This window comes from Camelina sativa, chromosome 20 (genome assembly GCF_030686135.1).
Source record: "Camelina sativa cultivar CO46 ecotype springtype chromosome 20, ASM3068613v1".
NCBI lineage: Eukaryota > Viridiplantae > Streptophyta > Magnoliopsida > Brassicales > Brassicaceae > Camelina > Camelina sativa.
The window spans coordinates 7,775,449-7,803,148 of NC_141899.1; the positions used below are offsets into that span (position 1 = coordinate 7,775,449).

At 38.2% G+C, this 27,700-nt stretch overlaps 3 protein-coding genes and 1 pseudogene across 3 annotated transcripts; 1 reads left to right on the forward strand and 3 right to left on the reverse strand.

The window, feature by feature from the left end:
- Positions 1-1,093: 1,093 nt before the first annotated feature.
- LOC104770011 (protein MODIFYING WALL LIGNIN-2-like) lies at positions 1,094-3,134 on the reverse strand. Its single transcript, XM_010494358.3, has 3 exons — positions 2,706-3,134; positions 1,682-1,896; positions 1,094-1,589 (listed from the first exon to the last, which is right to left on the reverse strand). Exons 1-3 carry the CDS (start codon positions 2,799-2,801, stop codon positions 1,256-1,258), a joined length of 645 nt encoding a protein of 214 aa, XP_010492660.1. The 5' UTR covers positions 2,802-3,134; the 3' UTR covers positions 1,094-1,255.
- Positions 3,135-4,279: 1,145 nt separating this feature from the next.
- LOC104770012 (zinc finger AN1 and C2H2 domain-containing stress-associated protein 13) lies at positions 4,280-6,318 on the reverse strand. The gene is made up of 4 exons (XM_010494359.3): positions 6,169-6,318; positions 5,249-5,878; positions 4,960-5,149; positions 4,280-4,528 (listed from the first exon to the last, which is right to left on the reverse strand). Exons 1-3 carry the CDS (start codon positions 6,265-6,267, stop codon positions 4,973-4,975), a joined length of 906 nt encoding a protein of 301 aa, XP_010492661.1. The 5' UTR covers positions 6,268-6,318; the 3' UTR covers positions 4,280-4,528; positions 4,960-4,972.
- Positions 6,319-10,875: 4,557 nt separating this feature from the next.
- LOC147918579 (uncharacterized) lies at positions 10,876-20,481 on the forward strand. The gene is made up of 5 exons (XM_087503594.1): positions 10,876-11,056; positions 11,100-12,073; positions 18,997-19,053; positions 19,130-20,089; positions 20,167-20,481. Exons 1-5 carry the CDS (start codon positions 10,876-10,878, stop codon positions 20,479-20,481), a joined length of 2,487 nt encoding a protein of 828 aa, XP_087359720.1.
- A 247-nt stretch (positions 20,482-20,728) lies between these two features.
- LOC147918580 (uncharacterized protein At1g43920, Chloroplastic pseudogene) lies at positions 20,729-21,273 on the reverse strand (annotated as a pseudogene).
- Positions 21,274-27,700: the final 6,427 nt, after the last annotated feature.

Genomic DNA, 27,700 nt, shown 5'->3' on the forward strand with positions numbered 1-27,700 from the left:
AAATTACATTCAATTGTCATTAAAACAAATTAATTAAGCTTAATTAACTAATTTAAATAAATATAATTAAATTAAAAATAAATAACACTCACATATCAAATATTAAAAAAATCTAAAAAAATCTTTAAAAAATATTTTCTCTCTCTAATAAATTATGGACGAAATTACTAATTATTTTTTAAAAAAAATATATAAACCAATCAGAATTTTAAAAACTAAGATTTTATATCCAAGTATACAATACACTTAGTTTTAATAACTAAATTCAAAGATTTTGTTAAGATTTCAAATTATGATTCTCCTACCATCTTTATTTTATTTTATTTACAAATTGTTTAGAACTTTCATATAATACTTATGATTAATAAAATGCATATTCTTTTCTACATATGTTGTGATTTGAATTTTTTAAAACGAAGATATATTACTCAATGTATGAAAATGTGTGTTTTAATTTCCACATTGGCGGGTTGGTAAAACTAAATTTATATAGATGATAAATTAATAATTTTTATTTACTCACAATTATAATATTAAAATTACTATTTTATATTTCACAAAATATGATGCAAATATAACAAATAAACAATATAAAACTGTAATAATATGTTAAAAGTAAAATACTATAATATTCTAAAATAATTAGTATTCAATAGACTAATAGATTTACATAACAATTAAAAATAAATATTATCTCAAACAAAATAACTTTAAAAAAATAAAACAATAATTTTTATTATTATATTATAAATTTTTAGAAAAATGTTGATTCGTGCTCCTAGTGTAAAATATTACTTCACGATTTTTCATTTTTGCGGTTCATTTGGATAGAATTTATTTTCTAAACAAGCATAAATCTTTTTATTCAATAACACGTGCCAAACCGCTTTGGTCGGACCGGTGGTAGATATTACAAGAAATATGGTTTCCAAAATATGACAAAATGTCACCTTACCATACAATCTTTTGTTTATGGTCAAGATTGTTTCAGACGAACACTTCTCCATAACCATTATTGAGGTTTGTTGACTCACAGAAATAAGAAAGAAACAAAGAAGAAGAAAAAAAAGTACACAATGCATAATAAGTGACGTTTTTAGGGTCCAAAGGTTTTCTACTTCCAACAACATTAGCAATCATTACAAAGTTTCATAGTCTTTAATCTTCTCACATACAAGAATCACAAACACAATCACTTTTTATCTATATGCCCTCCTAAACCTAAAGGTGCTTCACAAGCAACGCCTTGTCTGTTTTAAGTGAACTGTCTCCTCATGTAAGTATCCTCATGAACAAAGACAGGATCTTCTACTCTCTCTGGAATCTGAGCCTGGCCCATTGCTATACCTGCTCCTTGGTTCGCCGGGGTCACTGTGGCAGCAACATTTTGCTTACTTGAGCTCAAACATAAATAGTAGACAATCCCGAGGGCAATAGTAACAAGCGAAAGCACAGCACCGGTAGAGAAAACGCCCGGTTTCACAATGTAGCAAAAGTAGGGGCTAACAATATCTGTTGATTCATCGATGTGTTCACCGTTGAGTGCAGCTCCAGTAAGCAGAACAAGGAAAGCTATTACGAAAGTGAACCTAAAGCAATGCGATGAAATCATTAGTTGTAAGCATATTACAAGTAGGAAACTTAGAGCAAACAAAAGAACAAGAAATGATGAGAGAATTACCAGGAAACAACAAAGCAGATTAAGGAGATAATCCACTTACACCTCGAAGGAGAAGGACCTTTTCTACAACAGAAACAACTGCTCGAGACACTGACTATTATCTGAGCCATCACCAGAAAGAGAGCTGAAGTGAAGCCGAGATCGTGAGCTGGACTTCTTGGATAACTGCATTTTTTTATTGAATTTGTTTCGGTGGTAACCTTGACTTGAGATCTCTGTGTCGTTTCAAGAGAAAAATGAGAAGAAACAAACCTTCAGACAATGTTCGAAACGTTGCACAAAACAAATCAGAGACAACCATTGGCTTGGGAAAAAGTGATTGTACACAACAAGAAGAAAAAAAGTTTCAAGAACTTACTAACAAACAACTTAGTTCAAGAGAATATGATTAAGTTTGAGTAATTGATCATACATACCCTGCAGAATCCTTATGACTAACTGATTCTACCATAGATCTTTCAACTCAATCGACCAATATATAAAACTCAATTAAGAAAGATTATAACTTTGTTCCATAAACTGAATGTAACATGGTGTTATTCCAAAACCCATAAATGAACTGTGAGAAATACTTATGAATAAAGACTTGGTTTAAGTGGAATGTGACAACATATGAATACATATGCAATTACCAAATTATACCAACATGACACCAAAAAAAACAACTCTCTACCACAGAGTCTTTACAAAAAGTCAAAAACTATTGAACTAGCCAACAAGTTCAATGAGGGGGAGCCATTGCTGTTTCTTTGACAGGTAAAAATTCCCAAAACCAACGAGTTCCCCACCAATTATTATTCAACTCATATCTCAAAGATTGAAGCTTTCATCTCAAACGCATTTCAGGCAAAAACGAATTTCAATAAAAAGAAAAGAAGACAAAACCCACAATAAATACAACTTCTTTAGAGAGTTCTTATCTATATCAGCCACCATATAGAGATTGAAATTAACCACTCAAAATCATGAGACAAATCACTAGAAAAACAGAACAAAGGAAAACAAAAGGGAAGAAGAAAGAAACCTTGATTCGAGTAGCTTCAGCGGCGAAGGCAGTAACAGCTGATAATAAACCAAGTAGAGCTAAGACGCAACACATCACAACCTTTCTCCTCTCCATATCTCTCTCACTCCCAACAACTCCAAAGATGCTTCCTTTTTTTTTTAATTATTCTCGATCCTTCCAAGTTCCAATTTTACTGTTTCTCCTTTTTGTTTTGGGGGTTTCGTCTTCGTTTGTAAGAAAACGAAAAGTTGGTGACAAACCCATTAAACACCGGACTCACTTTTTCAGTCGGCAAAGTAAAAAGTAGAGGAATTGCACTGTATAACTCAAAAAAAAATTATAATTAACCCACTAACCATACTAACCATATGAACATTATATACTCTATATTTTCTATATTAATTACATATTTTACCCTTACCACTTCAACCACCACCACCCCCTACCATCACAACCACCATCCCCTACCACCACAATCACCACCTCCGGCCACCATCTCCGGCGACATCTCCGGCGACATCTCCGGCGACATCTCCGGCGACCTCCTCCGGCGATTTTTTCCGGCGACCAACTCCGACAGCCAACTTCGGCGATCTTCTCCGGCGGACAACTCCGCCGGCCACATCCGCCGGTCACCTACTCCGGCCACCTCCGGCGACCCCCTCCGCCGGCCACCTACTCCGGCCACCTCTGCCGGCCATCTCCGCCGGCCACCTCCGCCGGCCACCATCACCACCATCAACCACCACCTATCAACACTAAATTGGTAATTTTCCCTACCCCTAATCCTATTTTCCTAATTTTTTCAAATATATGGTTATTTTCTTCTATGGTTTTATTGGTTTGGTCAGTGAGCAAATTCACCCAAGAAGATACCTTTGATTAATTGAATCATTTATAATTTTATACGATGAATCGAAGTGCACCACTAATATTTTATTTTTAAATTGATTAATTTAGAACTAGAAATCCTTCGAAATTTGTCCGAAAATGCATGTTAAAGTTTTAAATTTAGACGTTTGGTGAGTGGTGGTATTTTAACGTTGTGTATTGATGTGTAAAAGATATAAATGTAAAACTTGAGAAAGTGAAAGAAGGGTTTTATTATGGATTATGATTCCAAGGGGTTGACATACACATTTATTCAGATTATTATTATTATATAGATTTCTTAATTATTTTCTAATAAACTCTTGTTTATTTTATTTTTAAAATAATGTAACTTCAGTTAACTTTAAAGTAATTTAGTTTGATTTCAGTTCTCAATGTATAATTCTATAAGGTTTTAGCCTTTTCCTTTTTTTTATGAAAAGATAATATTTTATGTTATTTGTAATAGTTTTGATAATTTGTTATGCTTTCTACATTTTATGTTATATAATAATTTGAACAATTATAAAGTAAAACAGTGTTTACACATCACTTTAAAAATCATCTATCTAATTCGTAAATTTACATTATATAACTATATTCAGAAAATAACATTTTGTTTTCTAATTGTACATCTTTAATCTCTATATTATTAGGATCGAACCTAAATAACGAATATAAAGATTATGCATATATTATATGGACACCCAAGTCGAACAAAATAAACAACAACGATAAGATTAGTAAATATGTACACTTGGGTTTTAATACCAACCCGCAATTACAATACCAAACAAGATAGTAATTGAGCTGTGTTACGGTTTACTCTAAACACCCAAGATTTAATAAATTCATAATTAGCTTTTAAATAAAAATTTAAATCTTCACAAAATAGAATAAAATAAGATTTATTGATAGGTCTTGTTCTTCTTATGGTTGCACATTCCTGTCCACCTTGTTGTTTCCTTTGGCTGCAAATTAAGTTACCGGAAAAGTAACCAAGTTAAGTATATAACATTTTGTAACATGTACAACATAAACATATGATGAATGAGACCTAAGCTCTATGGAGCATTTACTACTCACTAGTATAGTTAAACTATAAGCATGTTCTTCTTTTCCTTCCATTTTGTTTTGTTTTGTTTTCTTTTTTTTTTTTTGGGGGAGAAGGGGAGATAAAATACAAGATCCTTTCTTCATTAAGCTCTGTAATATTAATACATTCAAAGAGATTTGTCCTTTTTCTGTATTTGGAAGAAATGCAAACGCTCTATTTCGGTTTTATAATTTAAAAACCTAAAAAAGGTCTATTTCAACTAACAAACAAATGTGTAGTTTTCATATAATCATCTAGATCTAGTAAGGTTAATTGGAAATGAAGTAATAGTTAACTCAAAATGACCTGAAACAGGAGCTTATTCTTCTGAGTCAACATTATCATCTGCTTCATTTTCCACTTCAAGTTTCGACTTCATACCAACCTGAAGATCCGAGGATGTAGTAGCCGAGTGATTGACACCAGAGGATTCAGGTTGATTGAGCGTTCCTTTCTGCTTCAGTAGAGCGTTGTGGTAAGCTTTGAGATACGCATCCTGAGGCAAAACCGAAATAAAAAATGTATTTAAGATTACGGAAACACAAGACACAAAATGTTACTATGGGAATCTAAATAAACAGAGAGAATGGCATGCCTCTAAATCCTTAAATTTTGCTGCTGCTTCTTCGTGACTAATCTCTCCTCTTTCTTCCCTGGTCAGAACCAATCCTTCCCTGATCATCCAAGGGACGCGTACCAATCCAGAATCTCTACCTACCCTGGTCCGACTCAATCTAGAATCTCTACGTACCCTGGTCGGATTCCATCTTTTCTTTCTAATAAGTGCTTCCGCTGAAGCCAAAAGACTAGACGATCTTGAAGATGACGATGATGATGATGCAGGAGCACTTGTAGCTACTTTTGTGCTTTCACTCGTCGAAAACGAATCAGGCTTCTTCGGTCCAGGACAAAAATGATCAGGTCCAAACCGATGTTTCAAGCAATGATCTATGCTGCAGTCCCGACATTTTATGGTACAAGAGAATGTCAAGACTGCTCCACACTTTGGAACAGGACATTTCGTCTTCTTCTTCTTCTTCTTCTTAACATTTGAGGGATCATCACAAACTGAATTAAGATGTTCCTCCCAAGCTATGTTTGGAACTTCGTCGGGGTTTAACCGAACTCCTGTCGCACAAAACGGACAAATAACCACTGTGACATCTCCTCTGTTTCCTTTTGGACAATCGTGTTTCATATAGCTACGATGATCCAGACAAAGCACCTACAAAAAAAAACGAGTGTCAAAAGTTAGATAATTTATTCCGATTGATTAGAAGCAAATGAATATGTTCACTCATATTGTTAACATATTTAAGAACAGAAATATATCAATCAGCAACTGAAATTGAACAAAAGGAGATTCATAATTTTCCTGTTCTAAATCATAAAATTCACCACAGATTAAGAAAATCACATTGTTCCTCTCTATTTAGAAAAAATCATGCAACACTGTAGATCGTAGAAACTAGCGAGATCTAAGAATCAAAAGCGAAGAAAACATATGAAAGAGACCTGGAGGCAGCGATCGCATGTCAACGGCAAGAAATCGAGCTGCTTGCAAACATTGACGGCGCAGTGTTTCCCCAGATCTGGAAATTCCGGAGTTCCCATCGAAATTAGATTTCACAATTAGAACGAAAATATATGTTGGTTTAGGTTCACAAATGAGATGGTTAGGGTTTAGATTTTATATATGTCGGTTTGGGTTTATTAAAGAGCGGTTTAAATTTTATAATAATGTATACAAATTTTATTTCCTTATTTTATAAAGGAGTGAGTGGAGAAGTTCACTCCTAACGGTGAACCCAAGTATTGTTCTATTAGGTGTATCTCCTATCTAAACTAATATTTTTGCAGCACTCAAAAATATTTTTTTGAAAAGTTTTCGCATTTAATGTCTTTTAATGCTATATTCATATCCAAACAAGTTTAGTTAATTCTTTCTACTATCCTTATTCCTTATAACCAAACAGAATTAAAATATTTTAAATATTCATATATAGTATTTTATAATTAATATAGGATATTTAAAAGATTTATTCCATATTAAAAATATTATTCTCCTATCATCTTTTTTATTTTAAATTTTTAAATGTAGTGAATCATCATATAATACATAAAATTAATAAAAATGTGTATTTTCCTACATATATTGTGATTTGAATTTTTTTAAACGAACATATATTTACTCAATTAATATAAAAAGTATGTGTTCAACATACATATATATAGTAAATTATAGAATTTTAAGAAGTTTATAATTTATAACTGATATATCTAAATTTAATAAAAAGTTTAAAATTATGAATATTTAAACATATTGAATTTTCAAAATAACATAGAGAATTTGTTAAAAATGCCCCTTTTGATATACCCCTTTTCAAAAATACCCTCTTTTCTGGCCATTTTTATTTATGCCCTCTTTTAATTTTTAATGACCATTTTACCCTTAGATGAAAATTATTTTATTCAATAAAAAGAAAAACAAAATTTTCCCGCCAAAAACTTTCCGACATATTTTCCCGCCAAAAAATTTTCAAAAAAAATTTCCCGCCAAAAATTTTTTTGTCAAAAAACTTTTGATAAAAAATTTCGAAAAAAAAAATTTTCCCGCCAAAATTTTTCCCGCCAAAAAACCTTTTAAAAACCTTTTAAAAATCTTGTAAAAGCGTTTACAAGTTGTTTAAAAAACCTTTTAAAACTCTTTAAAAAATCTTGTAAAAGCCTTTACAAGGTGTTTATAAGGCTTTTATAAGGTAGAAACCTTATAAAACCTTTTAAAAACCTTGTAAATTTTTTTTGGCGGGAAAATTTTTTAAAAGCATTTACAAGATTTTTAAAAGGTATAAATTTCAATATTTTTGGCGGGAAAATTTTTCGATTTTGGCGGGAAAATTTTTTTTTTGGCGGGAAAAAATAATTTTTTCGGGAAAAATTTTCGATTTTGGCGGGAAAAAAAATTTTGGCGGGAAATTTTTTTGGCGGGAAAATATTTTTGATTTTGATAACTGTACATTCTTGCTGTCACTCAAAAAGGGTAATTTGGTCATTTTGTATATAAAGATGGGTAGTTTTAAAAATGGTCAACATGAAGGGGTATTTTTAAAAAGAGATATGGAAAAAGGGGCATTTTTGAGAATGCCCCAATAACATATTATATTACATGACGGGTTATATGACATTACATGATTGAATTGATAATATTAAAAAATAATATATTATTAATTAGATACTTCAATACGGGTTAAATCTTTATTTTACTATTTTAACAACACCAATATAAAATATCTCGAATCAAACTATTTAATTAAGATTGTATTAAACAAAAATTATTGTGCGGTATGCCACAAATTATATAATAAATCATTAAAATTAACAAAAGAGTATATTAGCAAAATTAATATTAAAATAGTGCATTAACCAAAAAAAAAACTTCCCCTCCCCCGCAGTGTACCGTGGGTCATAATCTAATATATTATTAACATAGAAACATTTACAATAGAATTTCTATAAATTAATAAGTTTCAGACCATAAAATTATATTAATTATAAAGATTTTAATTTATAGATTAACTTTTATTAATAAATTAATAAAATACTAAATTATTAGGAGAGTTATCCACACTCTTTTGTGGGCAAATACTGATTATAAACATGTATTATAGTCATCAAAATATTTTAGTTTTGTAAAAAAACAAACTGTAGTATAAAGCTAAGTTGCATTGAAACGAAAACGTATACACAGAAGCGAAACGTTTTGGAAACAGGAAATGATTTTTTCTAAAATTAGAAAATGTAAACGTTTTGGAAACGTATGGATATATACAGGGGTGGATGCAAGACAAGAGAGGGTGGGGCACATGCCCCACACTGTTTTTTTTTTTCTTTATACATTTTATGTTTGGTCCAATTAGTGCCACACCCTAACTAAAAATAAAAGCGATGCCTTAATTAGCCTTAAACCAGTATAATTAAAGAAAAAACAAATATTTCAACCCAAAAATATGAAATTAAAAGAGTCACATAAAATTTTTAATTTTACAAACAAATGCATCCAACAATTTTTTTTTCTCTAAAATTTTATTAATTATAGATATTTTAATTTATAGATTAGTTATTATCAATAAATTAATAAAATAGTATAAATTATATTAAAAAAAAATTGATTTTCATAATTTTGAAAATTTTCTATTACAAAATAAGATACTTTTGTTATATCATTCACATTTTTATATAAAAAATCTAGTTTATAATCTTGGCTATCGTAATAGAATTGATGCTAATAGTTTACTAAATTATTCAGGTAAAAATGATAAATGTTAAAAGTTTAGAATTTAGAAGAAATTGAATTAACTATCTTTCATGGTAATCACGAAGTCAAAGAAGATATTGTGGTGCCTTTCTAACCAGTTACATGTAAAACAAAAAAAAAACAATTACTGCATCTAGAACTCTCCATAAGTTTTGGATGCGATTTGAGAATACAATATTAAAAGTTTTTGATGCAATGTAAAAGTTTAGAGATGAGCTCCAACTAGAATGAAAATTCACGAATAGACAAACAACAATAGGGTCATATTTCACTAAATTTTCTTAGATATATATATATATATATATAGTTTATATCATTATTAATTTATGATATTGATGGGACAATATTTTTACATAGGATTTCCAAAAACATTATTGTGACACTCCGATTTCAAGGACATACGAAGAGGTTTAAAAGAATTTATTTGACCACCTATGTCACCAAAGTGCACTTCTCTTTTCGGTCAAGGATCTTGGGAGAACTTCAGAATTAAGCGTGCTTGAGCTGAAGTAGTCTCAGGATGGGTGAACTTCCAGAAAGTGATTGTCGGAACTGTGAGAGTGAGGAAAAAACACAGGAAAATATCATGTGGTGAGTAAAGAAGTCTTTAAAGCCACACAGGCGTAGCAAACCGACCGTTGGATATGGATGGACTCACAGGCCTAGTGAGAAGACGTGAGGCCTATCAAAAAAGACCCATAGACTGGGATTGGACATGGGATCCACTAAGAGGTGGCAGTCGGGACGTTACAATTATTATCTTATTATTTTATCGAATTGTGTTATTTTTTACACCGCTCCAACTTGGAACCGGAAAATTTTGTTAATTTATACCGATATTAATTTAAAGATTATTAATTTATAGAGGTTTTACTGTATATACCATTGTATTTTTCAAAATACTAAATAACACCTAAAATTTGTCTTCAGAGAGCTAGAGATACTATTTCTTCATTTTCCCTCAGTTTTATCAATATTTACATTTACATACCACTATATTTTAAAAAATAGTAAGTAACATATAAAATTGAATACTTATGTTATATTTCTCTTCTTCTTCCTCATTGGATATAGAAGGTGTGAGTTGGATTCTTGCAAGGCTTCTGATCATGACAAATTGTGACTTGATTGAAGAAGCCGGATCACTTGATTGAAGAAGAGGTTGCATTTGTGTATTAACAAGTTGTTACCTGATTTAATGTTAGAGAATTGTATAATGGGAAAAATGCCATAAAAATCCCCAAGTTTCAAAAATGGGACAAAATAATCCCTAACTTTTGAGATGTTATTTTAATCCCCAACTTTGGGTTGACTTAACAAAAAAATAGCAAACTTTCTTTGACCTTGCCGTTTTAGGCACGGGGTTAAGTCTCCGTCAGAAGCTAATAGACGGGGTTAACAAACCGTTAACGATTTCCATTTAGCCAAAACGTCGACGTCTTATTAATGAGAGAACAACATCGTTTACAACTAAAACAATTCCCAAATCGATTACAAATCGAAAACCCTTTAAAAAAAATCCCCAAATTCTCTCTAAGTGTTCGCGAATTGTCTTCACGGCGCGGACCCGTGGTGGTCTAATGCAAGTTCCGCCTCGGCAGTCATTGCGATTGATGAATACTCCAGAGAAAGACTCCACTCAAACAAGATCTGAAGTCGAGACGGTTGAGATTCAATCTGATACTGATGCGGATCGAACATAGACTGGTAAGGATCAAATCGAAGAGGAGACTGAGAAGGATGGACCTGAGGCGGATCGAATCGAAGAGGAGACTGGTCCTGAGGCTGATCGAATCGAAGAGGAGACTGGTCCTGAGGCTGATCGAATCGAAGAGGAGACTGGTAAGGATCAAATTCCTTCTGATACTGAGACGAATCGAAACCCATTGGAGACTGAGGATGTGGCGATGATTCCTGAACCAAACAGTGAGCCAGTGGCAAAGGTGGTTCCTCAATCCAAACCCAAACGCAAACGTAAAAGGAAGAAGATTGCTGAAGATATTAAAGATGACAGAGAGGCTGTTAGTGGAGATGATTGTGAGGTAGTTGGTGATGACGACTGTGATGAGGTTAGGTATGCAGACGAAGGTAACCGTGAAGCAGCTCATAGATGATGGTGTAGAAGAAAGAGACGAAGGTAATGTTGGTGTAGATGAAGAAAATTGTGATGATTTTGAAGCCGAGTTTGGACCGGATGCGAGAGAGGACGATGGAGAGGAGAGTGATGCCGATAGTGGAGATGATATATGGGATGAAGAGAGGATTCCAGATCCTCTTTCATACAGTGACGATGATGAAGATTTCGTCGACGAAGGTGCTGCTCAACAAACTGAAGATCCGGAAGAGATTCTGAGTTTGGGTAAAACTTTCAATGGTCCAGATGAGTTCAAGATAGCTGTGCTAAAGTATTCTCTGAAGAGTAGATACGATATTAAGGTGTATAGTTCACATAGTTTGAAGGTCGGTGCTAAGTGCTCTGCCACTGATGTAAAGTGTACATGGAGATGCTATTGTTCTTATTCGAAGAAGAAACATAAAATGCAAGTGAAGATCTGCGATGGTGAGCATGCATGTGTGAGGTCCGGATTCTCAAAGATGTTGAAGCGAGGGACTATTGCTTGGTTGTTTAGAGATAGGTTGAGAAAGGAAATGAAAATTACCAAGCAACAGATGGTTGGAGAGATAAAGAGAGAGTACAACTTTGAAGTCACAGAAGACCAATGTTCGAAGGCCAAGACAATAGTTATGAAGGAAAAAAAAGTGACTCATGAAGAACACTTTGCTCGAATATGGGATTATCAAGCTGAGATCTTTCGATCTAATCCGGACACGACATTTGAGATTGAGACTACACCTGGTACATCTATTGGCAGTTTACCAAGGTTTTACCGTCTTTTCATATGCTTTAAGTCACAGCGAGACTCTTGGAAGAATACATGTAGGCCTATAATAGGTATAGATGGTGCCTTTCTCAAATGGGATGTTAAGGGTCATACTTTAGCAGCTGATGGGAGAGATGGTGACAATAGGATTGTTCCTATTGCATGGGCTGTAGTCGAGATTGAGAATGATGATAATTGGGACTGGTTTGTCAGAAAGTTATCTGCCACATTGGATCTTTGTAACTCCCGCGAACCAATTTGTGTATTTTTGGTGTGGGTGTCGATCGACACCCTTGGTGGCATCGATCGACACCATGTTTTCCGGTTTGGTCGGGTTTGATTTAATTGCCGAATTGGTTCGGTTTGGTTTGATTTAAAACCCTAATCGTGTGTTAAGTGTCTGGGGACGAAAGAAGGGTTTCAGAAAGTTTCATTTGTCGCCGTTGAGTGAAAAGAAAGAGAGAAAAGAGAGAAAAACTTTTTCTGGGATTTCTGGGCTTGTTCTTGGTGATTTTGGGGAGATCTGAGGCTGTAGGAGTGTTAGCTGTTGCTGGAATCGAAGGGGAAGCTTCTGGAGGTGTTGTTTTCCACGTTTCTCAATCCAAACTTCTTGTTCTTGAGGTGAGTGCTTGACCATGGTTGATCTAAGCATGAGATCTCTCTTGTTTGAGTGTTTTCCTTGTTGTTTTGTGTTGTTTTGTGCTTGGGTTCGTTGTTTGTGTGATTTCTAGTGATTTCCGAGATGGATAGACTTGATTGGAGTCGATTTTGGGTTGATTGGAGTCGGAGTTCGTCGCTGGGATTCGCGCAGATCGTGTCTGCAGAGGAGGCATCGATCGACACTCAGGAGCATCGGTCGACACCAATTTGTTGGGCATCGGTCGACACTGTTTGGCATCGGTCGACACCTTGTTGTAGCATCGATCGACACCGTTTGGCATCGGTCGACACTAGTCTTATCCGAGACTTGTTTTTCTGGTTTGATGTATTGTTGTGTGTTGTTTGTTTTGCTTGAACTTGAGGGTCTCATCTGCTTGTGTGTATAACCCAGTAGATGGGAGGATGGCCTCACTAAGTATTTATGATAATACTTACGCATCTCAATTGTTGTTTGTGGTGTGCAGGTAAAGGAAAAGTGTGATCGTGGAATCAAGGGCTATGAGGAGGAGGATGTTCTAGAGACTTGATTGATTGTGGTCTAGCTGTTGTTAGGTTGCTAGATTAAGTCAAAGGAACATTGTAGGATGTTAGCTTTTGGTTATTTCTTTGTTTGGATTATGATGTTATTGGATTATTATGTTGGATATTATTGGAATTATTTTATTTGGTTATCCGCTGTTATTGATTGATGTTAGGATGTTAGTGGGTATGGGACCACTAGTAAATTAAGGTATTAAAAAAAAAAAAAACGGGAAGGGTTGTTTCAATTTGGTATCAGAGCCCTTACGGTTCTAGGACTAGGGTTCATTGTGCTTTTGCTGTTGATGTTTAGGATTCCATGCTATGATTGATTGTGTGGTTGGTCAATTGTGTGTGGCATGAAGTCCTAGAACATCCTCTTCGAGCCTGTGTTGTGATTCCACGGTAAGTTGTGTTTCTTGTGTAATAGAATTATTGTTTGCTTAGCCTTCTGTTCTTGGATGATACAGATGGTTAGGGGTGAGGATGCTGTTGGTCGCGGTCGTGGTCGTGGGCGTGGTCGTGGTCGGGGTCGGGAACGAGGTCAGGTTCCTGAGGCCAGTGTGAGTGTGACCCAGAGCATGGCCAGTGAGGAGGTGGCGGAGTCACAGGTTCATCCTAGTGTGTCTGGAGACCAGGCTGGTTTGGGTGACGGCAGGGCGGATGGGCCCGGTGTCGGTCACGGTGTTGCCCCGGGTGTGGGGGTTGCAGCGGGAGGTGCTCCAGGCAGGGAGGATGTCTTGATGGACTTGCTAGCTCAGGTTCTGCAGCGACTTCCAGCAGTTGTGCCGCCAGTGGTTGGTGGGCAGGATCCAGTAGTGCCGCCAGTGGTTGGTGGGCAGGATCCAGTAGTGCCGCCAGTGGGTGGTGGACAGGTTCCAGTGGTGCAGCCTGCAGCGGGTTTGCAGGCAGGTGTGCAGCCGGGGGCCGAGGTAGTGGATGCTCAGTATGTTCGGATGATGGAGCAGCTGCGGCATGTGGGAGCAGGGTATTTCTTAGGAAGTACCGATCCGAGTGTAGCGGATGAGTGGAGAGAGCGGATGGAGGATATTTTCCTTTCGCTTAGGTGTCCCGACCGATACAGGGTGGATCTGGCAGTGTTTTACTTGTCAGGAGATGCACGTGTGTGGTGGAGGTCGGTGACAGCACGGAGAGTGCAGAGGGGTGCTACTTGGTTCTCCAAGATCGACTTGGCTTCAGGTTATCATCAGATCCCTATTCATGAGGCAGATGTGAGGAAGACAGCCTTCAGGACGAGATATGGGCACTATGAGTTTGTGGTGATGCCGTTTGGGTTGACAAACGCGCCAGCTGCGTTTATGAGATTGATGAACAGCGTGTTCCAGGAGTTTCTAGACGTGTCAGTCATCATTTTCATCGACGACATCCTGGTATATTCTAAGAGTCCTGAGGAGCATGCAGTACATCTGAGAGCAGTGTTGGAGAAGCTGCGGGAGCAGAAGTTGTTTGCTAAGCTGAGTAAGTGCAGTTTCTGGCAGCGTGAGATGGGGTTCTTGGGTCATATTGTTTCAGCTGAGGGAGTTTCAGTGGATCCAGAGAAGATTCAGTCCATCAGGGAGTGGCCGAGGCCGCAGAGTGCCACTGAGATTCGGAGTTTCCTGGGGTTAGCAGGTTACTACAGGAGGTTTGTTCGGGGTTTTGCGAGTATGGCTCAGCCGATGACTAAGCTTACAGGGAAGGATGTCCCGTTTGTGTGGTCACCAGAGTGTGAGGCAAGTTTTGCAAGTCTCAAGCAGATGTTGACTACCACGCCGGTGTTAGCATTGCCTGAGCAGGACGAGCCTTATGTTGTGTATACAGATGCTTCTAGAGTGGGGTTGGGTTGTGCACTTATGCAGCAGGGGAAGGTTATAGCTTATGCTTCGCGGCAGTTGCGGAAGCATGAAGCTAATTACCCTACTCATGATTTGGAGATGGCAGCAGTGATCTTTGCTCTTAAGATTTGGAGATCCTATCTGTATGGTGGGAAGGTACAGGTATTTACAGATCACAAGAGTCTGAAGTATATTTTTACTCAGCCTGAGCTGAATTTGAGGCAGAGGCGTTGGATGGAGTTAGTAGCAGATTATGATTTGGACATAGCTTACCATCCTGGTAAAGCCAATCTGGTTGCAGATGCCTTGAGTCGGAAGCGGGTGGCTTCGGCTCAGGAGCAGGATATGGAGGTGTTGGTAGGTGAGATCAGTGCATTGAGTTTGTGTGCTATCTCACAAGAACCTTTGGGTTTGGAGGCAGTTGATAGAGCAGATTTGTTGAGCAGAGTGAGGTTAGCTCAGGAGAGTGATGAGGGGCTGGTGAATGCCTCTAAGGCTGCGGGTGCAGAGTATCAGGTTTCTGCTAATGGTACTATCCTTGTGCATGGTCGGATCTGTGTGCCCAAGGGTGAGGATTTGAGGCAGGAGATACTGAGAGAGGCTCATTCGAGCAAGTTCTCTATTCATCCAGGGGCGACCAAGATGTACCGTGATCTCAAGCGGTATTATCACTGGGTCGGGATGAAGAAGGACGTAGCTGACTGGGTGGCGAAGTGTGATACTTGCCAGCTGGTGAAGGCGGAGCATCAGGTTCCTGGTGGTTTGTTACAGAGTTTACCCATTCCAGAGTGGAAGTGGGATTTGATCACGATGGACTTCGTGGTAGGTTTACCTGTGTCGAGGACGTTTGATGCTATTTGGGTCGTTGTGGACCGTTTGACTAAGTCTGCACATTTTCTGGCCATCAAGAAAACTGATGGAGCAGCGGTTTTGGCCAAGAAGTATGTGAGGGAGATAGTCAGATTGCATGGTGTGCCTGCTAGTATTGTGTCTGATAGAGATTCCAAGTTCACTTCGGTGTTCTGGAGGGCGTTTCAGGCAGAGATGGGCACGAAAGTGCATATGAGTACATCCTACCATCCTCAGACGGACGGTCAGTCAGAGAGGACGATCCAGATTTTGGAGGATTTATTGAGGATGTGTGTGCTGGATTGGGGTGGTCATTGGGCAGATCACTTGAGTTTGGTGGAGTTTGCTTATAACAACAGCTACCAGGCTAGTATTGGGATGGCTCCTTATGAGGCCCTGTATGGGAGGCCGTGTCGTACACCTTTATGTTGGACTCAGGTGGGGGAGAGGAGCATATTTGGTGCAGATTTTGTTCAGGAGACCTCGGAGAAGATTCGGGTTTTGAGGCTGAACATGAAGGAGGCTCAGGATCGGCAGAAGAGCTATGCTGATAAGAGGAGAAAGGATCTTGAGTTTCAGGTTGGTGATAGAGTGTACCTCAAGATGGCCATGTTGCGGGGTCCGAACAGGTCTTTGACAGAGACTAAGTTGAGTCCGAGGTACATGGGTCCGTTCAGAGTGGTTGAGCGGGTGGGACCAGTGGCATATAGGCTGGAGTTGCCTGAGGTTATGCGTGCGTTCCACAAGGTATTTCATGTGTCGATGCTGAGGAAGTGTCTTCACGAGGGTGATCAGTTGTTGGCTAAGATTCCTGAGGATCTTCAGCCTAACATGACTTTGGAGGCGAGACCAGTGAGGGTGCTCGAGAGGAGAGTCAAGGAACTTCGGAAGAAGAAGATTCCTTTGATGAGAGTCCTGTGGGACTGTGACGGAGTAGAGGAGCAGACTTGGGAGCCCGAGGCGAGGATGAAGGCAAGGTTTAAGAAGTGGTTTGAGAAGCAGACCGCTTGAGCTTGTCTAGCCGGGTCCGAGTTGTAGTCCGTGGCTGGAGCGGGTACGGAGTATTCCAGCCCATCTCTCTTGATATTTGGTCGCTTAGGGGTGGTTGGTTGTGCGACTAAGTATCAAGATGAGGTGGTGCTCGGGATGCGGGTTGTTGGCTCCGGTTGTTGTATTTTTGGTTTTTCTGATGTAATTTCGTTGAGATTGTAACGATTATGACATTTTTGAGATTAATAAGATGAGTATTTTTCTTTATGTTTGACTGTTGTTGTCATGGGAAAAGAGAAATAGCTCGGGTTTCTATTCTTGGAAAGTTTCCATAAATAGAAAAGTTTCACAAAAGGAAGGTTTCCATAAATAGAAAGTTTCTAAAAAGGGAAAAGTTTTGTGGAAATGTTGAGGTAGATCTAGCCGGGAGATACTCGTTGGCATCAGTGTTTGTTTTTGCTCAAGGCCGTGCGGGCCCAACTCACGTGATACCGATAGCTCGATGGACTTTGTGGCCAGAGAGTGGGAGTGGTATGTTGCTCCGGATGACGATCCGAGAGCGCGCTTGAGGGTGACGACCCAAGAGCGGGATATGTGAGGCTCCCTGGATACCGTAGCTGTGAGCCGCGGCTCGGCAGTGAGCCGGTATGTCTCGAGGGTTGCGACCTGAGAGCGGGGGGAGTGGGTGTGTGAGACTCCCTGGATACCGTAGCTGCAGGCTGTGGCCTGGCAGTGAGCCGGTATGACTCGAAGGTTGCGACCTGAGAGCGGGGGGAGTGTGTGTGTGTGTGTGTGAGTGACTTCCTGGATGCCGTAGCTTAAGGCGGTTGGCCTGATAGCGAGCCGGCATGATTCGATGGTTGCGACCACGGACGGGGGAAGCACTGAGTTGTGAGCAAATAGTGTTTATGATGCGAGTATATTGGCTAGAGGGAGACCTCGAGGGTCAGTCGGAGGTGTGCGGGCTGTTGCGACAGTGGCACGGGAAACCTTGGCTGATGGTGTTTAGTCCGGTCTGGGGACGTGCGGGCCGTGCAGACGGTGGCACGGAGGTCCTTGGCAGATGGACGGTATTACGGGATTCGGGGACGAATCCATATTGGTGGGGGAGAATTGTAACGCCCGCGAACCAATTTGTGTATTTTTGGTGTGGGTGTCGATCGACACCCTTGGTGGCATCGATCGACACCATGTTTTCCGGTTTGGTTGGGTTTGATTTAATTGCCGAATTGGTTCGGTTTGGTTTGATTTAAAACCCTAATCGTGTGTTAAGTGTCTGGGGACGAAAGAAGGGTTTCAGAAAGTTTCATTTGTCGCCGTTGAGTGAAAAGAAAGAGAGAAAAGAGAGAAAAACTTTTTCTGGGATTTCTGGGCTTGTTCTTGGTGATTTTGGAGAGATCTGAGGCTGTAGGAGTGTTAGCTGTTGCTGGAATCGAAGGGGAAGCTTCTGGAGGTGTTGTTTTCCACGTTTCTCAATCCAAACTTCTTGTTCTTGAGGTGAGTGCTTGACCATGGTTGATCTAAGCATGAGATCTCTCTTGTTTGAGTGTTTTCCTTGTTGTTTTGTGTTGTTTTGTGCTTGGGTTCGTTGTTTGTGTGATTTCTAGTGATTTCCGAGATGGATAGACTTGATTGGAGTCGATTTTGGGTTGATTGGAGTCGGAGTTCGTCGCTGGGATTCGCGCAGATCGTGTCTGCAGAGGAGGCATCGATCGACACTCAGGAGCATCGGTCGACACCAATTTGTTGGGCATCGGTCGACACTGTTTGGCATCGGTCGACACCTTGTTGTAGCATCGATCGACACCGTTTGGCATCGGTCGACACTAGTCTTATCCGAGACTTGTTTTTCTGGTTTGATGTATTGTTGTGTGTTGTTTGTTTTGCTTGAACTTGAGGGTCTCATCTTCTTGTGTGTATAACCCAGTAGATGGGAGGATGGCCTCACTAAGTATTTATGATAATACTTACGCATCTCAATTGTTGTTTGTGGTGTGCAGGTAAAGGAAAAGTGTGATCGTGGAATCAAGGGCTATGAGGAGGAGGATGTTCTAGAGACTTGATTGATTGTGGTCTAGCTGTTGTTAGGTTGCTAGATTAAGTCAAAGGAACATTGTAGGATGTTAGCTTTTGGTTATTTCTTTGTTTGGATTATGATGTTATTGGATTATTATGTTGGATATTATTGGAATTATTTTATTTGGTTATCCGCTGTTATTGATTGATGTTAAGATGTTAGTGGATATGGGACCACTAGTAAATTAAGGTATTAAAAAAAAAAAAAAACGGGAAGGGTTGTTTCAATCTTCAAGATGGAAAAAACGTCGCAATCATATCAGACAAACAATCGGTTAGTGGTATAACATTTATTTACAGTTCGAGCTTTGTAAATAAGTGTGCTAATGTAATTTCGTTCATATTTTCAGGGCTTAGTTAAAGCAATTCACACTGTTATTCCAGCAGCTGAGCATAGGCAATGTGCTAGGCACATTATGGATAATTGGAAGAGAAGTAGTCATGATATGGAGCTACAAAGACTCTTTTGGAAAATTGCGAGGAGCTACACAGAAGGAGAATTTGAAGCTCATATGCGAGCTTTGCAGAGTTACAATCCTAGTGCCTATGATTCGCTCCTGAAGACCCAACCAAGGACATGGTCTAGGGCGTTTTTCAGGACTGGGAGTTGCTGCAATGACAACTTAAACAACCTAAGTGAGTCATTCAATAAAACCATCCGAGGAGCCAGGAGGAAACCTTTACTAGATATGCTGGAAGACATAAGGAGACAGTGTATGGTGCATAACGAAAAGAGGTATGTGATTGCCTGTCGGTTGAAGACTAGATTCACAAAAAGAGCTCACGCAGAGATAGAGAAGATGATTGTTGGGTCAATGTTTTGTGAAAGATGGATGGCAAGGCACAATAAGCATGAGATAAAGGTTGGTGATGTCAAGGTATGTGTTGATATGAATGACAACACTTGTGGTTGCAAGAAATGGCAGATGACTGGTATACCATCTATTCATGCTGCATCCGTCATCATAGGAAGGAAGGAGAAGGTGGAAGATTATGTGGCTAGAATGTGGCAGTTAACTTACATTGATGGTATTGGGCCTGTTCAAGGCAAGCTGCTGTGGCCAATAGTGAACAGGATAGGAGTGTTGCCACCTCCATGGAGAAGAGGTAATCCAGGGAGGCCAAATAATCATGCTAGAAGGAAATCATTGTTTGAAACTGCCTCTAGCTCCAACAAAACCCAGCTAAGAGGCAATCGAGTCATGACCTGCTCAAATTGCAAACAAGAAGGACACAACCAACAAGGATGTAAGAATGCGAGAGTTGCAACACCACCAAAACGAAGAAGGGCTCGACCACGAAAAGGACAAGTAAGATTTTTTATTTTGAACATTGGACATTAGAATTTATTTTGAACATTGATTGTAACATTTTTGATTGAAATCAGGAGCCGAGGGTTATACTGTTTGGACAAGGTCAACCATTGCAAGGAGATCCTTCTCAACCATCTCAAGGACCAGCTTCTCAACCATCTCAAGGACCACCAACTCAGCCATCACAAGGAGCACCAACTCAACCAGCTCAACCATCTCAACCATCTCAACTATCTCAACCATCACAAGGGAGATCTCATCCATCTCAACCATCACAAGGGATATCTCATCCAACAACCTCAGTCAGAGGAAGATCTCATCCAACGACCTCAGTCAGATCAAGAAATCATCTGGGCGGATCACAGGGAAGTTCACAGCGAGGAGGTTAGGCACCATGGTTTGAATGTTCACGCTAAACTTCAAAGTCGGGTTTCGTTTGTGTACTCTATTTTTTTTGTTTGTTTGGATTTCTTTTTGGCCTTTTGTTTGTATCAAAACATGTTCTATCATGATTGAGACACAATTCAAACAAGAGATTTCCATTTTCCATTACTTTTGAGATCAAAGAAATCATCCAACAAGAAATATCACAAAGAGTTTACACTAAGCTCACAAAGAGTTTACATTAAGCTCTTTTTAATAACCTAACTTAAAAGTCTTCTGATTTCCTTGCCTAAACAATACAAAACTACACAAAGTGGTCATAACACAAAGCCAAACAAAACCGACTTTGAAGCATAGCATAAACTTGCGTAATTCTTTTTTATTGGCCATGTCTTCTTCCTTCAATTCTTTCACCATAGCATCTATCTCATTGACCTCTGCTTTGATTTTGCTAATCTCGTTTGCAATGATGGATAGTCTTGGCAAGGAATCTTCTACTTCTTCAAACACGGCATCCTCCACCTACTTGAACAAATGATTCTAATGTACAATTAAATGAAATATAGTTAGCTTACCATGATTATGAAACCGAATTTGAACTGCACAAATTGACTATTACTTACATCCCTTTTGCTTGTCCACGTATTGACATCTCGTTTGCTTACACAACGAAAGAATGGTCGTCCCGGGTTCTCTTGAGTTTTAGAGGTAAATATCTTGACATCTAAGCCACACACACACTTCGACGGCACACCACGTTCACCTACGCCACCGGATGTGATAGAACTTGAACTCATCGGAAAAGAGAGAGGTTGAGAAATCGAATTGGGGATTTGAAAACTAAAATCTAGAAATCGATTTGGGGATTCTTATTTCCTTCGTTGTTCACTCGTTAATAAGACGTCGACGTTTTGGCTAAATGGAAGCCGTTAACGGTTTGTTAACCCCGTCTATTAGCTTCTGACGGAGACTTAACCCTGTGCCTAAAACGGAAAGGTCAAAGAAAGTTTGCTATTTTTTGGTTAAGTCAACCCAAAGTTGGGGATTAAAATGACATCTCAAAAGTTAGGGATTATTTTTTCCCATTTTTAAAACTTGGGGATTTTTATGGCATTTTTCCCATTGTATAATTGTATTTTGATTGTTAATTTTATAATTTAATATTCTCAATATCGCGAGACAATTTGATTTTTTACATAGTATTAACAATTAATCAACTTAACTAGATTTCTCTATTACTTTAATATTGATAGTATTAGCAAAACACTAAAATGATGGTTTACGGTGTAGCACCGAGTTAATGATTTTTTAACTTTTAAAACATATAAATTCTTTAAAAATAAAAAAACAGAGTAAACCAAATAAAATTTATAAATTTGAATGTCTGATAAATTAAGCTCCCTGCTCATTTATATTTGAAATCATTTTGGTTTTTGGTTTCTTTTAAAGTATTCGAAACAACCCAACCCATTTTTTTTCTTTTAGATAATTAAATAATAATGATCACATACTCACTAACAACCTAACATCAATTAATACAACCAGCGAATAACAAATCAGTAGAATAACCCAATATCATTAAACCAGAGAATCCAATAAACGAATAAATCAATAATCAATATCCAACAATGCCAAATATCATAAAAACAAAGTTATAGAAATAGCAACCTAAACATCTGTTTAATACAACATTGTCCCATTCTAAACCTAGCAAAAGCAAAGAATAAAGAACAAAGCCTATAGAACATCCTCCTCTTCATTACCTTTATTCCATGATCACATTTTGCTCATACATGCACCGCAACACAAAAGAGATGCATAAGTACTTCCAGAAATATTTAACGAGGCAATCTTCCCATCTATTGGGCTATACACACAAGCAATAAGATCTCAAAGCAACAAACAACAATCATAACCAAACCAGGAAGCAAACAAGACGTGAAACCCACCTGTTAAACACTTGTCATTGATGTCGATCGACGCCAACCTTGACAACATGAAAACCCTAACTGGTGCGGACCGACACCTCCACATAGTGTTTACCGACACTCATCAAAGCCCTCGCGCCGTCAACACCTTGGTGTCAACCCACACCTCCACATGGTTTTTACTGACACTCATCAAAGCCTTCACGCCTTCAACACTCTGGTGTTGACCGACATCCACCTTGTGTCGATCGACACTGACCCCACAGCCACTGTAACGCATGCAAACCAGAAGTGCTGTTCATGGTGGGTGTCGAGCGACACTAAAGGGTAGTGGCAACACCAACAACTTTGGTGTGGCAATTTATGTTTTAAATTTCCGGTTTGGTTTGGGTTAAGAAAACCCTAGGGCTCGAGTATATAAGGGATATCATGATGTCCTTTTTAGGAGGTGGGCCATTGAAACTTGCTTTCTTGTGTGAGAAAGATGAATGATGATAGAGATGATGTATGATGGATGCAAGGAGTTTCAATTACCCTTATGTTGTTGTAGTATAAGAGATGTCAATCCTAAATGAGTGTGATGCAAGCAATCAGGATGTGCAATACTTGTCTCAGTTAAGCCAATTATAAAGGATGTTTGTCACTAACAACCTAATGATGAATGTAAAATACAGAAAGTAAAAGCTACTAAGACATGATACTAAATGCAAAGAGAACAGGATGATTTAAGTAGCAATGCAATGAAACAGAAGCAGAAACTATAGTAATGCAAGACAAGTAAAGAACTAATGCAAGGCAAGTAATGAACAAGATTGAGCAGAAAAATAAATGAATGGAACATGAATGCAACTAAAATGAAACAGGAAGTCTAACAGGACAAATACAAACCATAAACAAGAATTATGGGGATGAGCTCGAGCAAGTACTCGATCGTGCTCGATCGAGTAAAGGGTCGAGTTGACAAAAATAGAGCAATGCAAACAAAACAGAGCAAGACAAAAGTAAATCAAACAACAGGCAAACAACAAAATTTAAACTAAGAAATCAATAGACAAGGAAGGTCTTGAGGAGGGATTCATGGGCTGGACTATGGATTATGGTCATCTAACTTGGTAAACAAATCTCAAACAACATGAGCTAATCTCTAGACAATGATCTCCTAGAACATGTTAATCCACTCTCATGGCAAAAAAAATGAAGCTCATATATTTCTAAACTAGTTCTCACATAGCAAAGAACATATAAAAGCAAGCATTAAGCAACAGATCGCTTATGTCAAAAATCAAACAAGACATCTAATCTCTTAGCATGCCTAATGATAATCTCTAGATCTAGCCTTATCTAGCAACCTAGACATTGGTGTGATGCTAAGAAGCTTAAAATCAAACCCTACCCTCTCGGTTATAGGATCAGCATAGAGTATATCTAGCCTAGAAGAGATCTATAACAAACCAGCTTGACCTAGCTAAACAAGCCACAAACACAATCCAGCCTAACCCATCCTCAAGATCCTAAGCAACTACTCACAAATGCTAAACATGATGAACAAAATCATAAACCCATAAAATAACGAAACTTGCATCATTAGAAAGATAAAGCAAAGATCTACAATATTGAAGAAGGAATCAAACTCGAATTCTTAATACTTTGAGAGTTATTGAACAAACAAGTATGAAGAAATCTCTTGTTTTCTCCTTCAAAAGTAGAACAAAATCTAAGAAATGTAAAAAGCAAAAAGCATAAATTCCCAAAAGGGTAAAAACTAGGTTTTAGATTTTCTCCCAGGTGGCTCTCCTTTGTGGCTGAAGGGTACAATGCCCTTTTATAGAAAAAGTAGTGGAAGCCCTAAAAAAGTTAAAAGACAAAATAGCTAGGCGGCTCGGTCAACTCGACCTGGTGCTCGGTCGAGTGGCCGGTCGAGTTGGCTTTTCTTCTGCTTCCTCCACTCGGTCGAGTCCTTCTCCGCACACAGTCGAGTGGGCGGTCGAGTGGAACTCCGGACCTTGATTCTTCAGCTCTAACTCCCTTGCTTTCTTCTCTTGATAGCTTCACTCCTCCTCAGCATTGTTTCCATGCTCCTTAGGCTCCAAAATCACATGTTTATGCAAGAAAATATGCAAATGCAATGCAACTATACTCTAATGCATGAACAGTCATAGAGCTATGCAATAATGGCTTAAAGAGATAGCAAATGATGCAGAAGAGGTGCAAATACTAAGGGAAAATAGGGTAAAATATATGAACATCAACACCCCCAAACTTAGACTTTGCTTGCCCTCAAGCAAATAAACAAGGCATAAGAAGGTAGGTGAGGTTTGAAAGTGGGATCTCAGCTCCTAAAGCTTGCCAATAAACTAGCTAGAATCAATGTCCAAGTTACTAGTATTATGATGCAAGGTGAATGAGCTGTACTTAAAAATTTTAGACAAGCCTATCACAACCTTTACTAATTTGAGCCTTGGATATCCACATGCATTCAAATCAACCATTTCCTTTAACATTCATTAATCAAGAACATGAATCAATCTTATGCAATGCTTAAACTCATTTGGATTGGTAATAAAGGTTTAGAGACAATGATGGTCTCTCTTTAGAGTGGGGCTTATCAATATCAAGGTTCTCTCATAAAAAATTGGATTGAGCTTTAGAAGAAGGCTAAAGGTAAGAACACTTAGACAAATACAAGAATAAAACCTTGTCTACCCAAAGATACCCAAAGTGTTTATCCTATCAATCTAAACCCAAATGATCCTAGTTCTCCCTTTATCTTCTTCACTTCTCTTTCACCTTTTTTCTCTTTTGTTTCTAAAGCCTTAGGAGAGGTTTCTTATTTGATCTTTCTAGTGGAATGGGGGATTCTTTCTTATTTGCTATGGTTCTCTTTTCTTCTTATTCTTAAGACATACAAGCATTTTGATATACTCTTCTTTTTCTTTCTTTCTTTTCTTTAACTAGAACCATCTTTAATAATCTTATACATCCCAATCTTTCACTAGACTTTGATTTTAAACACATTCACCTCCTAAAGACTCTAACCTTTTCTTTCTATTTTTCCTCTTTTCTTTTCAAAACAACCAAGTCCCAAACCCAACAAGTAAACCACCTAGTCCTATCTAGTTTGAAAAATGCAAACTAGAACAACACAAGGCATTACTCTTGTCAGTTCAAACCTAACACATTCTACCAAGCTCAATCCCAAAATAGGCCTTACATACTCAAGAACAAATTTGGCTTGAAAGGAGGATAGGTTAAGGGTAGGGAAACTGATTCTTTATGAGGAAATCAGCTACTTGGATCAACAAGAGTGGTAAAAGGAAAAAGATGTTCCAAATATGTATATGGTATCAATGAGTTTAAAGCAATGCACAAGTTGATAATTGAAGGTCAATATTAGGTTCTTATAAATAGGAAATGACATCAAATCACAACATGCTTCAATTAAGACCAAATGCAATGCAGGAATTCAAGGCTTGGTTCAATCTTATGCTTCTAACTACTCAACTAGCATCAAAGTACTATTAACTTGGGCATTGATCCTAGTTTAGTGAATTAAGCAAGCTAACAAGGCAAAAATTATCATAGATCCCTAATGCAAATATTTAAACAGTCCTACATGAAACATGCTAAACAAAATCCTAATATGCAATGCAAACTACATGAACACTCTTTTTTAGAAAGATTTTTGCAAAAAATTTCAATTTTTTAGGGTTTTTCTATGCCTTAGATGTAATGCAAATACTAACATGATTATGCTAAAAATTTGAAATAAGAAAACAAAACACAACATCAAATACTATCTCAAACCCTCCTCCAAACTTAAATTACACAGTCCTCTGTGTAAGAGAAATTTGGAAGAGGATTCAAGACTAAAACAAAACACAACATGATATGCAATGGTATTTACAAAGCTAAGGTGATAGTGGTACCTCATGGATTGTTTAAGAAGCTATCCACATCTTCATTCATGTTGTCATATGTGTAGTGGGGGTCTTGTGGTTGACTTGGAGGAGGTGAAGGAGGCAACTTGACTATGGCCATCGATTGGTACTCGGTCGAGTGCCTCTCGTGGGCCGGTCGAGTGGGCTTGCGAGTCCACTTCCTCAAGTCCAAATCTCTCCATACCCATCTACACTTTCATTTAAAAACCTTTCCAACACAAACATAAAAGAAAAGAAATCAAAACTACAAAGAAAATTAAGCATATGTACAATGATACCTTAGGGACTTCCTCCCTAGTGAGCTTGTTTAGAGTCACTAAGCTTGACTTTTGATGCCTTTTCAGGCTTAGTTTAGATACCAAGGAGGTGATGAAATCCTCCCTGGCACCTCTTGATCACTGTGAAGTTGACCCTTGATCACTTCACCCTTAACACACAAACCATGTTTCTTCTTAATTTTGAGCCTTGGTCTTGTCTTCTTCAAAGACCTCTTGTTGAGTTGCACTTGAAGATCCTTCACCATATCAGTCAACTCTTGAACTGAACCATTGAGCTTTTCAACTGATTCCTCTTGTGATGAGAGCTTAGCCTTTGGAGTTGCCACTTCACTTAAGACTTCATGACCACCTTTGTCCTTGATAGTAAAAGGTTGATCCTTAATAGAGGGCAGGTTGGTTGGGTTATAAATGTCAAACTTCATGGTTAAACCTTCAGCTATGTTCAAAGTTACCAGACCTTCCTTAACATCTATAACAGCTCCAGCAGTGGCTAAGAATAGCCTCCCTAGAATGATAGGGTCCTCAAGCTCCTTATCCATCTCTATAACCACAAAGTCTGTAGGAATTCTTGCCTTTCCTATCTTGACTGGAAGGTTTTCCAACTTACCAACCACATCTCTGTTTGATCCATCAGCTAGACATATGTGAAGGTTGGTGGACTTAAATTCAGTGTGCCTAAGCTTTTGTGCTATAGAGTAGGGCATTACACTGATAGATGCTCCCAAGTCACATAAGCACTGGTTGTAGTGAAGATAGCTAAATGAGCAAGTCAGATAGAATGGACATGGATCTTCAAGTTTAGTTAGGGTGGTAACTCCCTCAATCTCTTCAAGATCCTTCTTGTCTTGATTTTGAGCTTTCTGCTTTGACATCTCAAGTAGCATATTCTGATAGAGAGGATATGGAGCATACTGTTCCAAGGCTGGTCCTCTCTCCTCTTCTTGGTAAGCAATGATAACCTCTTCCTTCAAAGCCTTCACTTCCTCTTTCTTCTCAATGACAACCTCTTGTTGTTTAGCTATCATTTCTTTTTTCTCAATGATTTCCCTTAGTTCCTTTGGCTTTTGGGCATTGAAACAT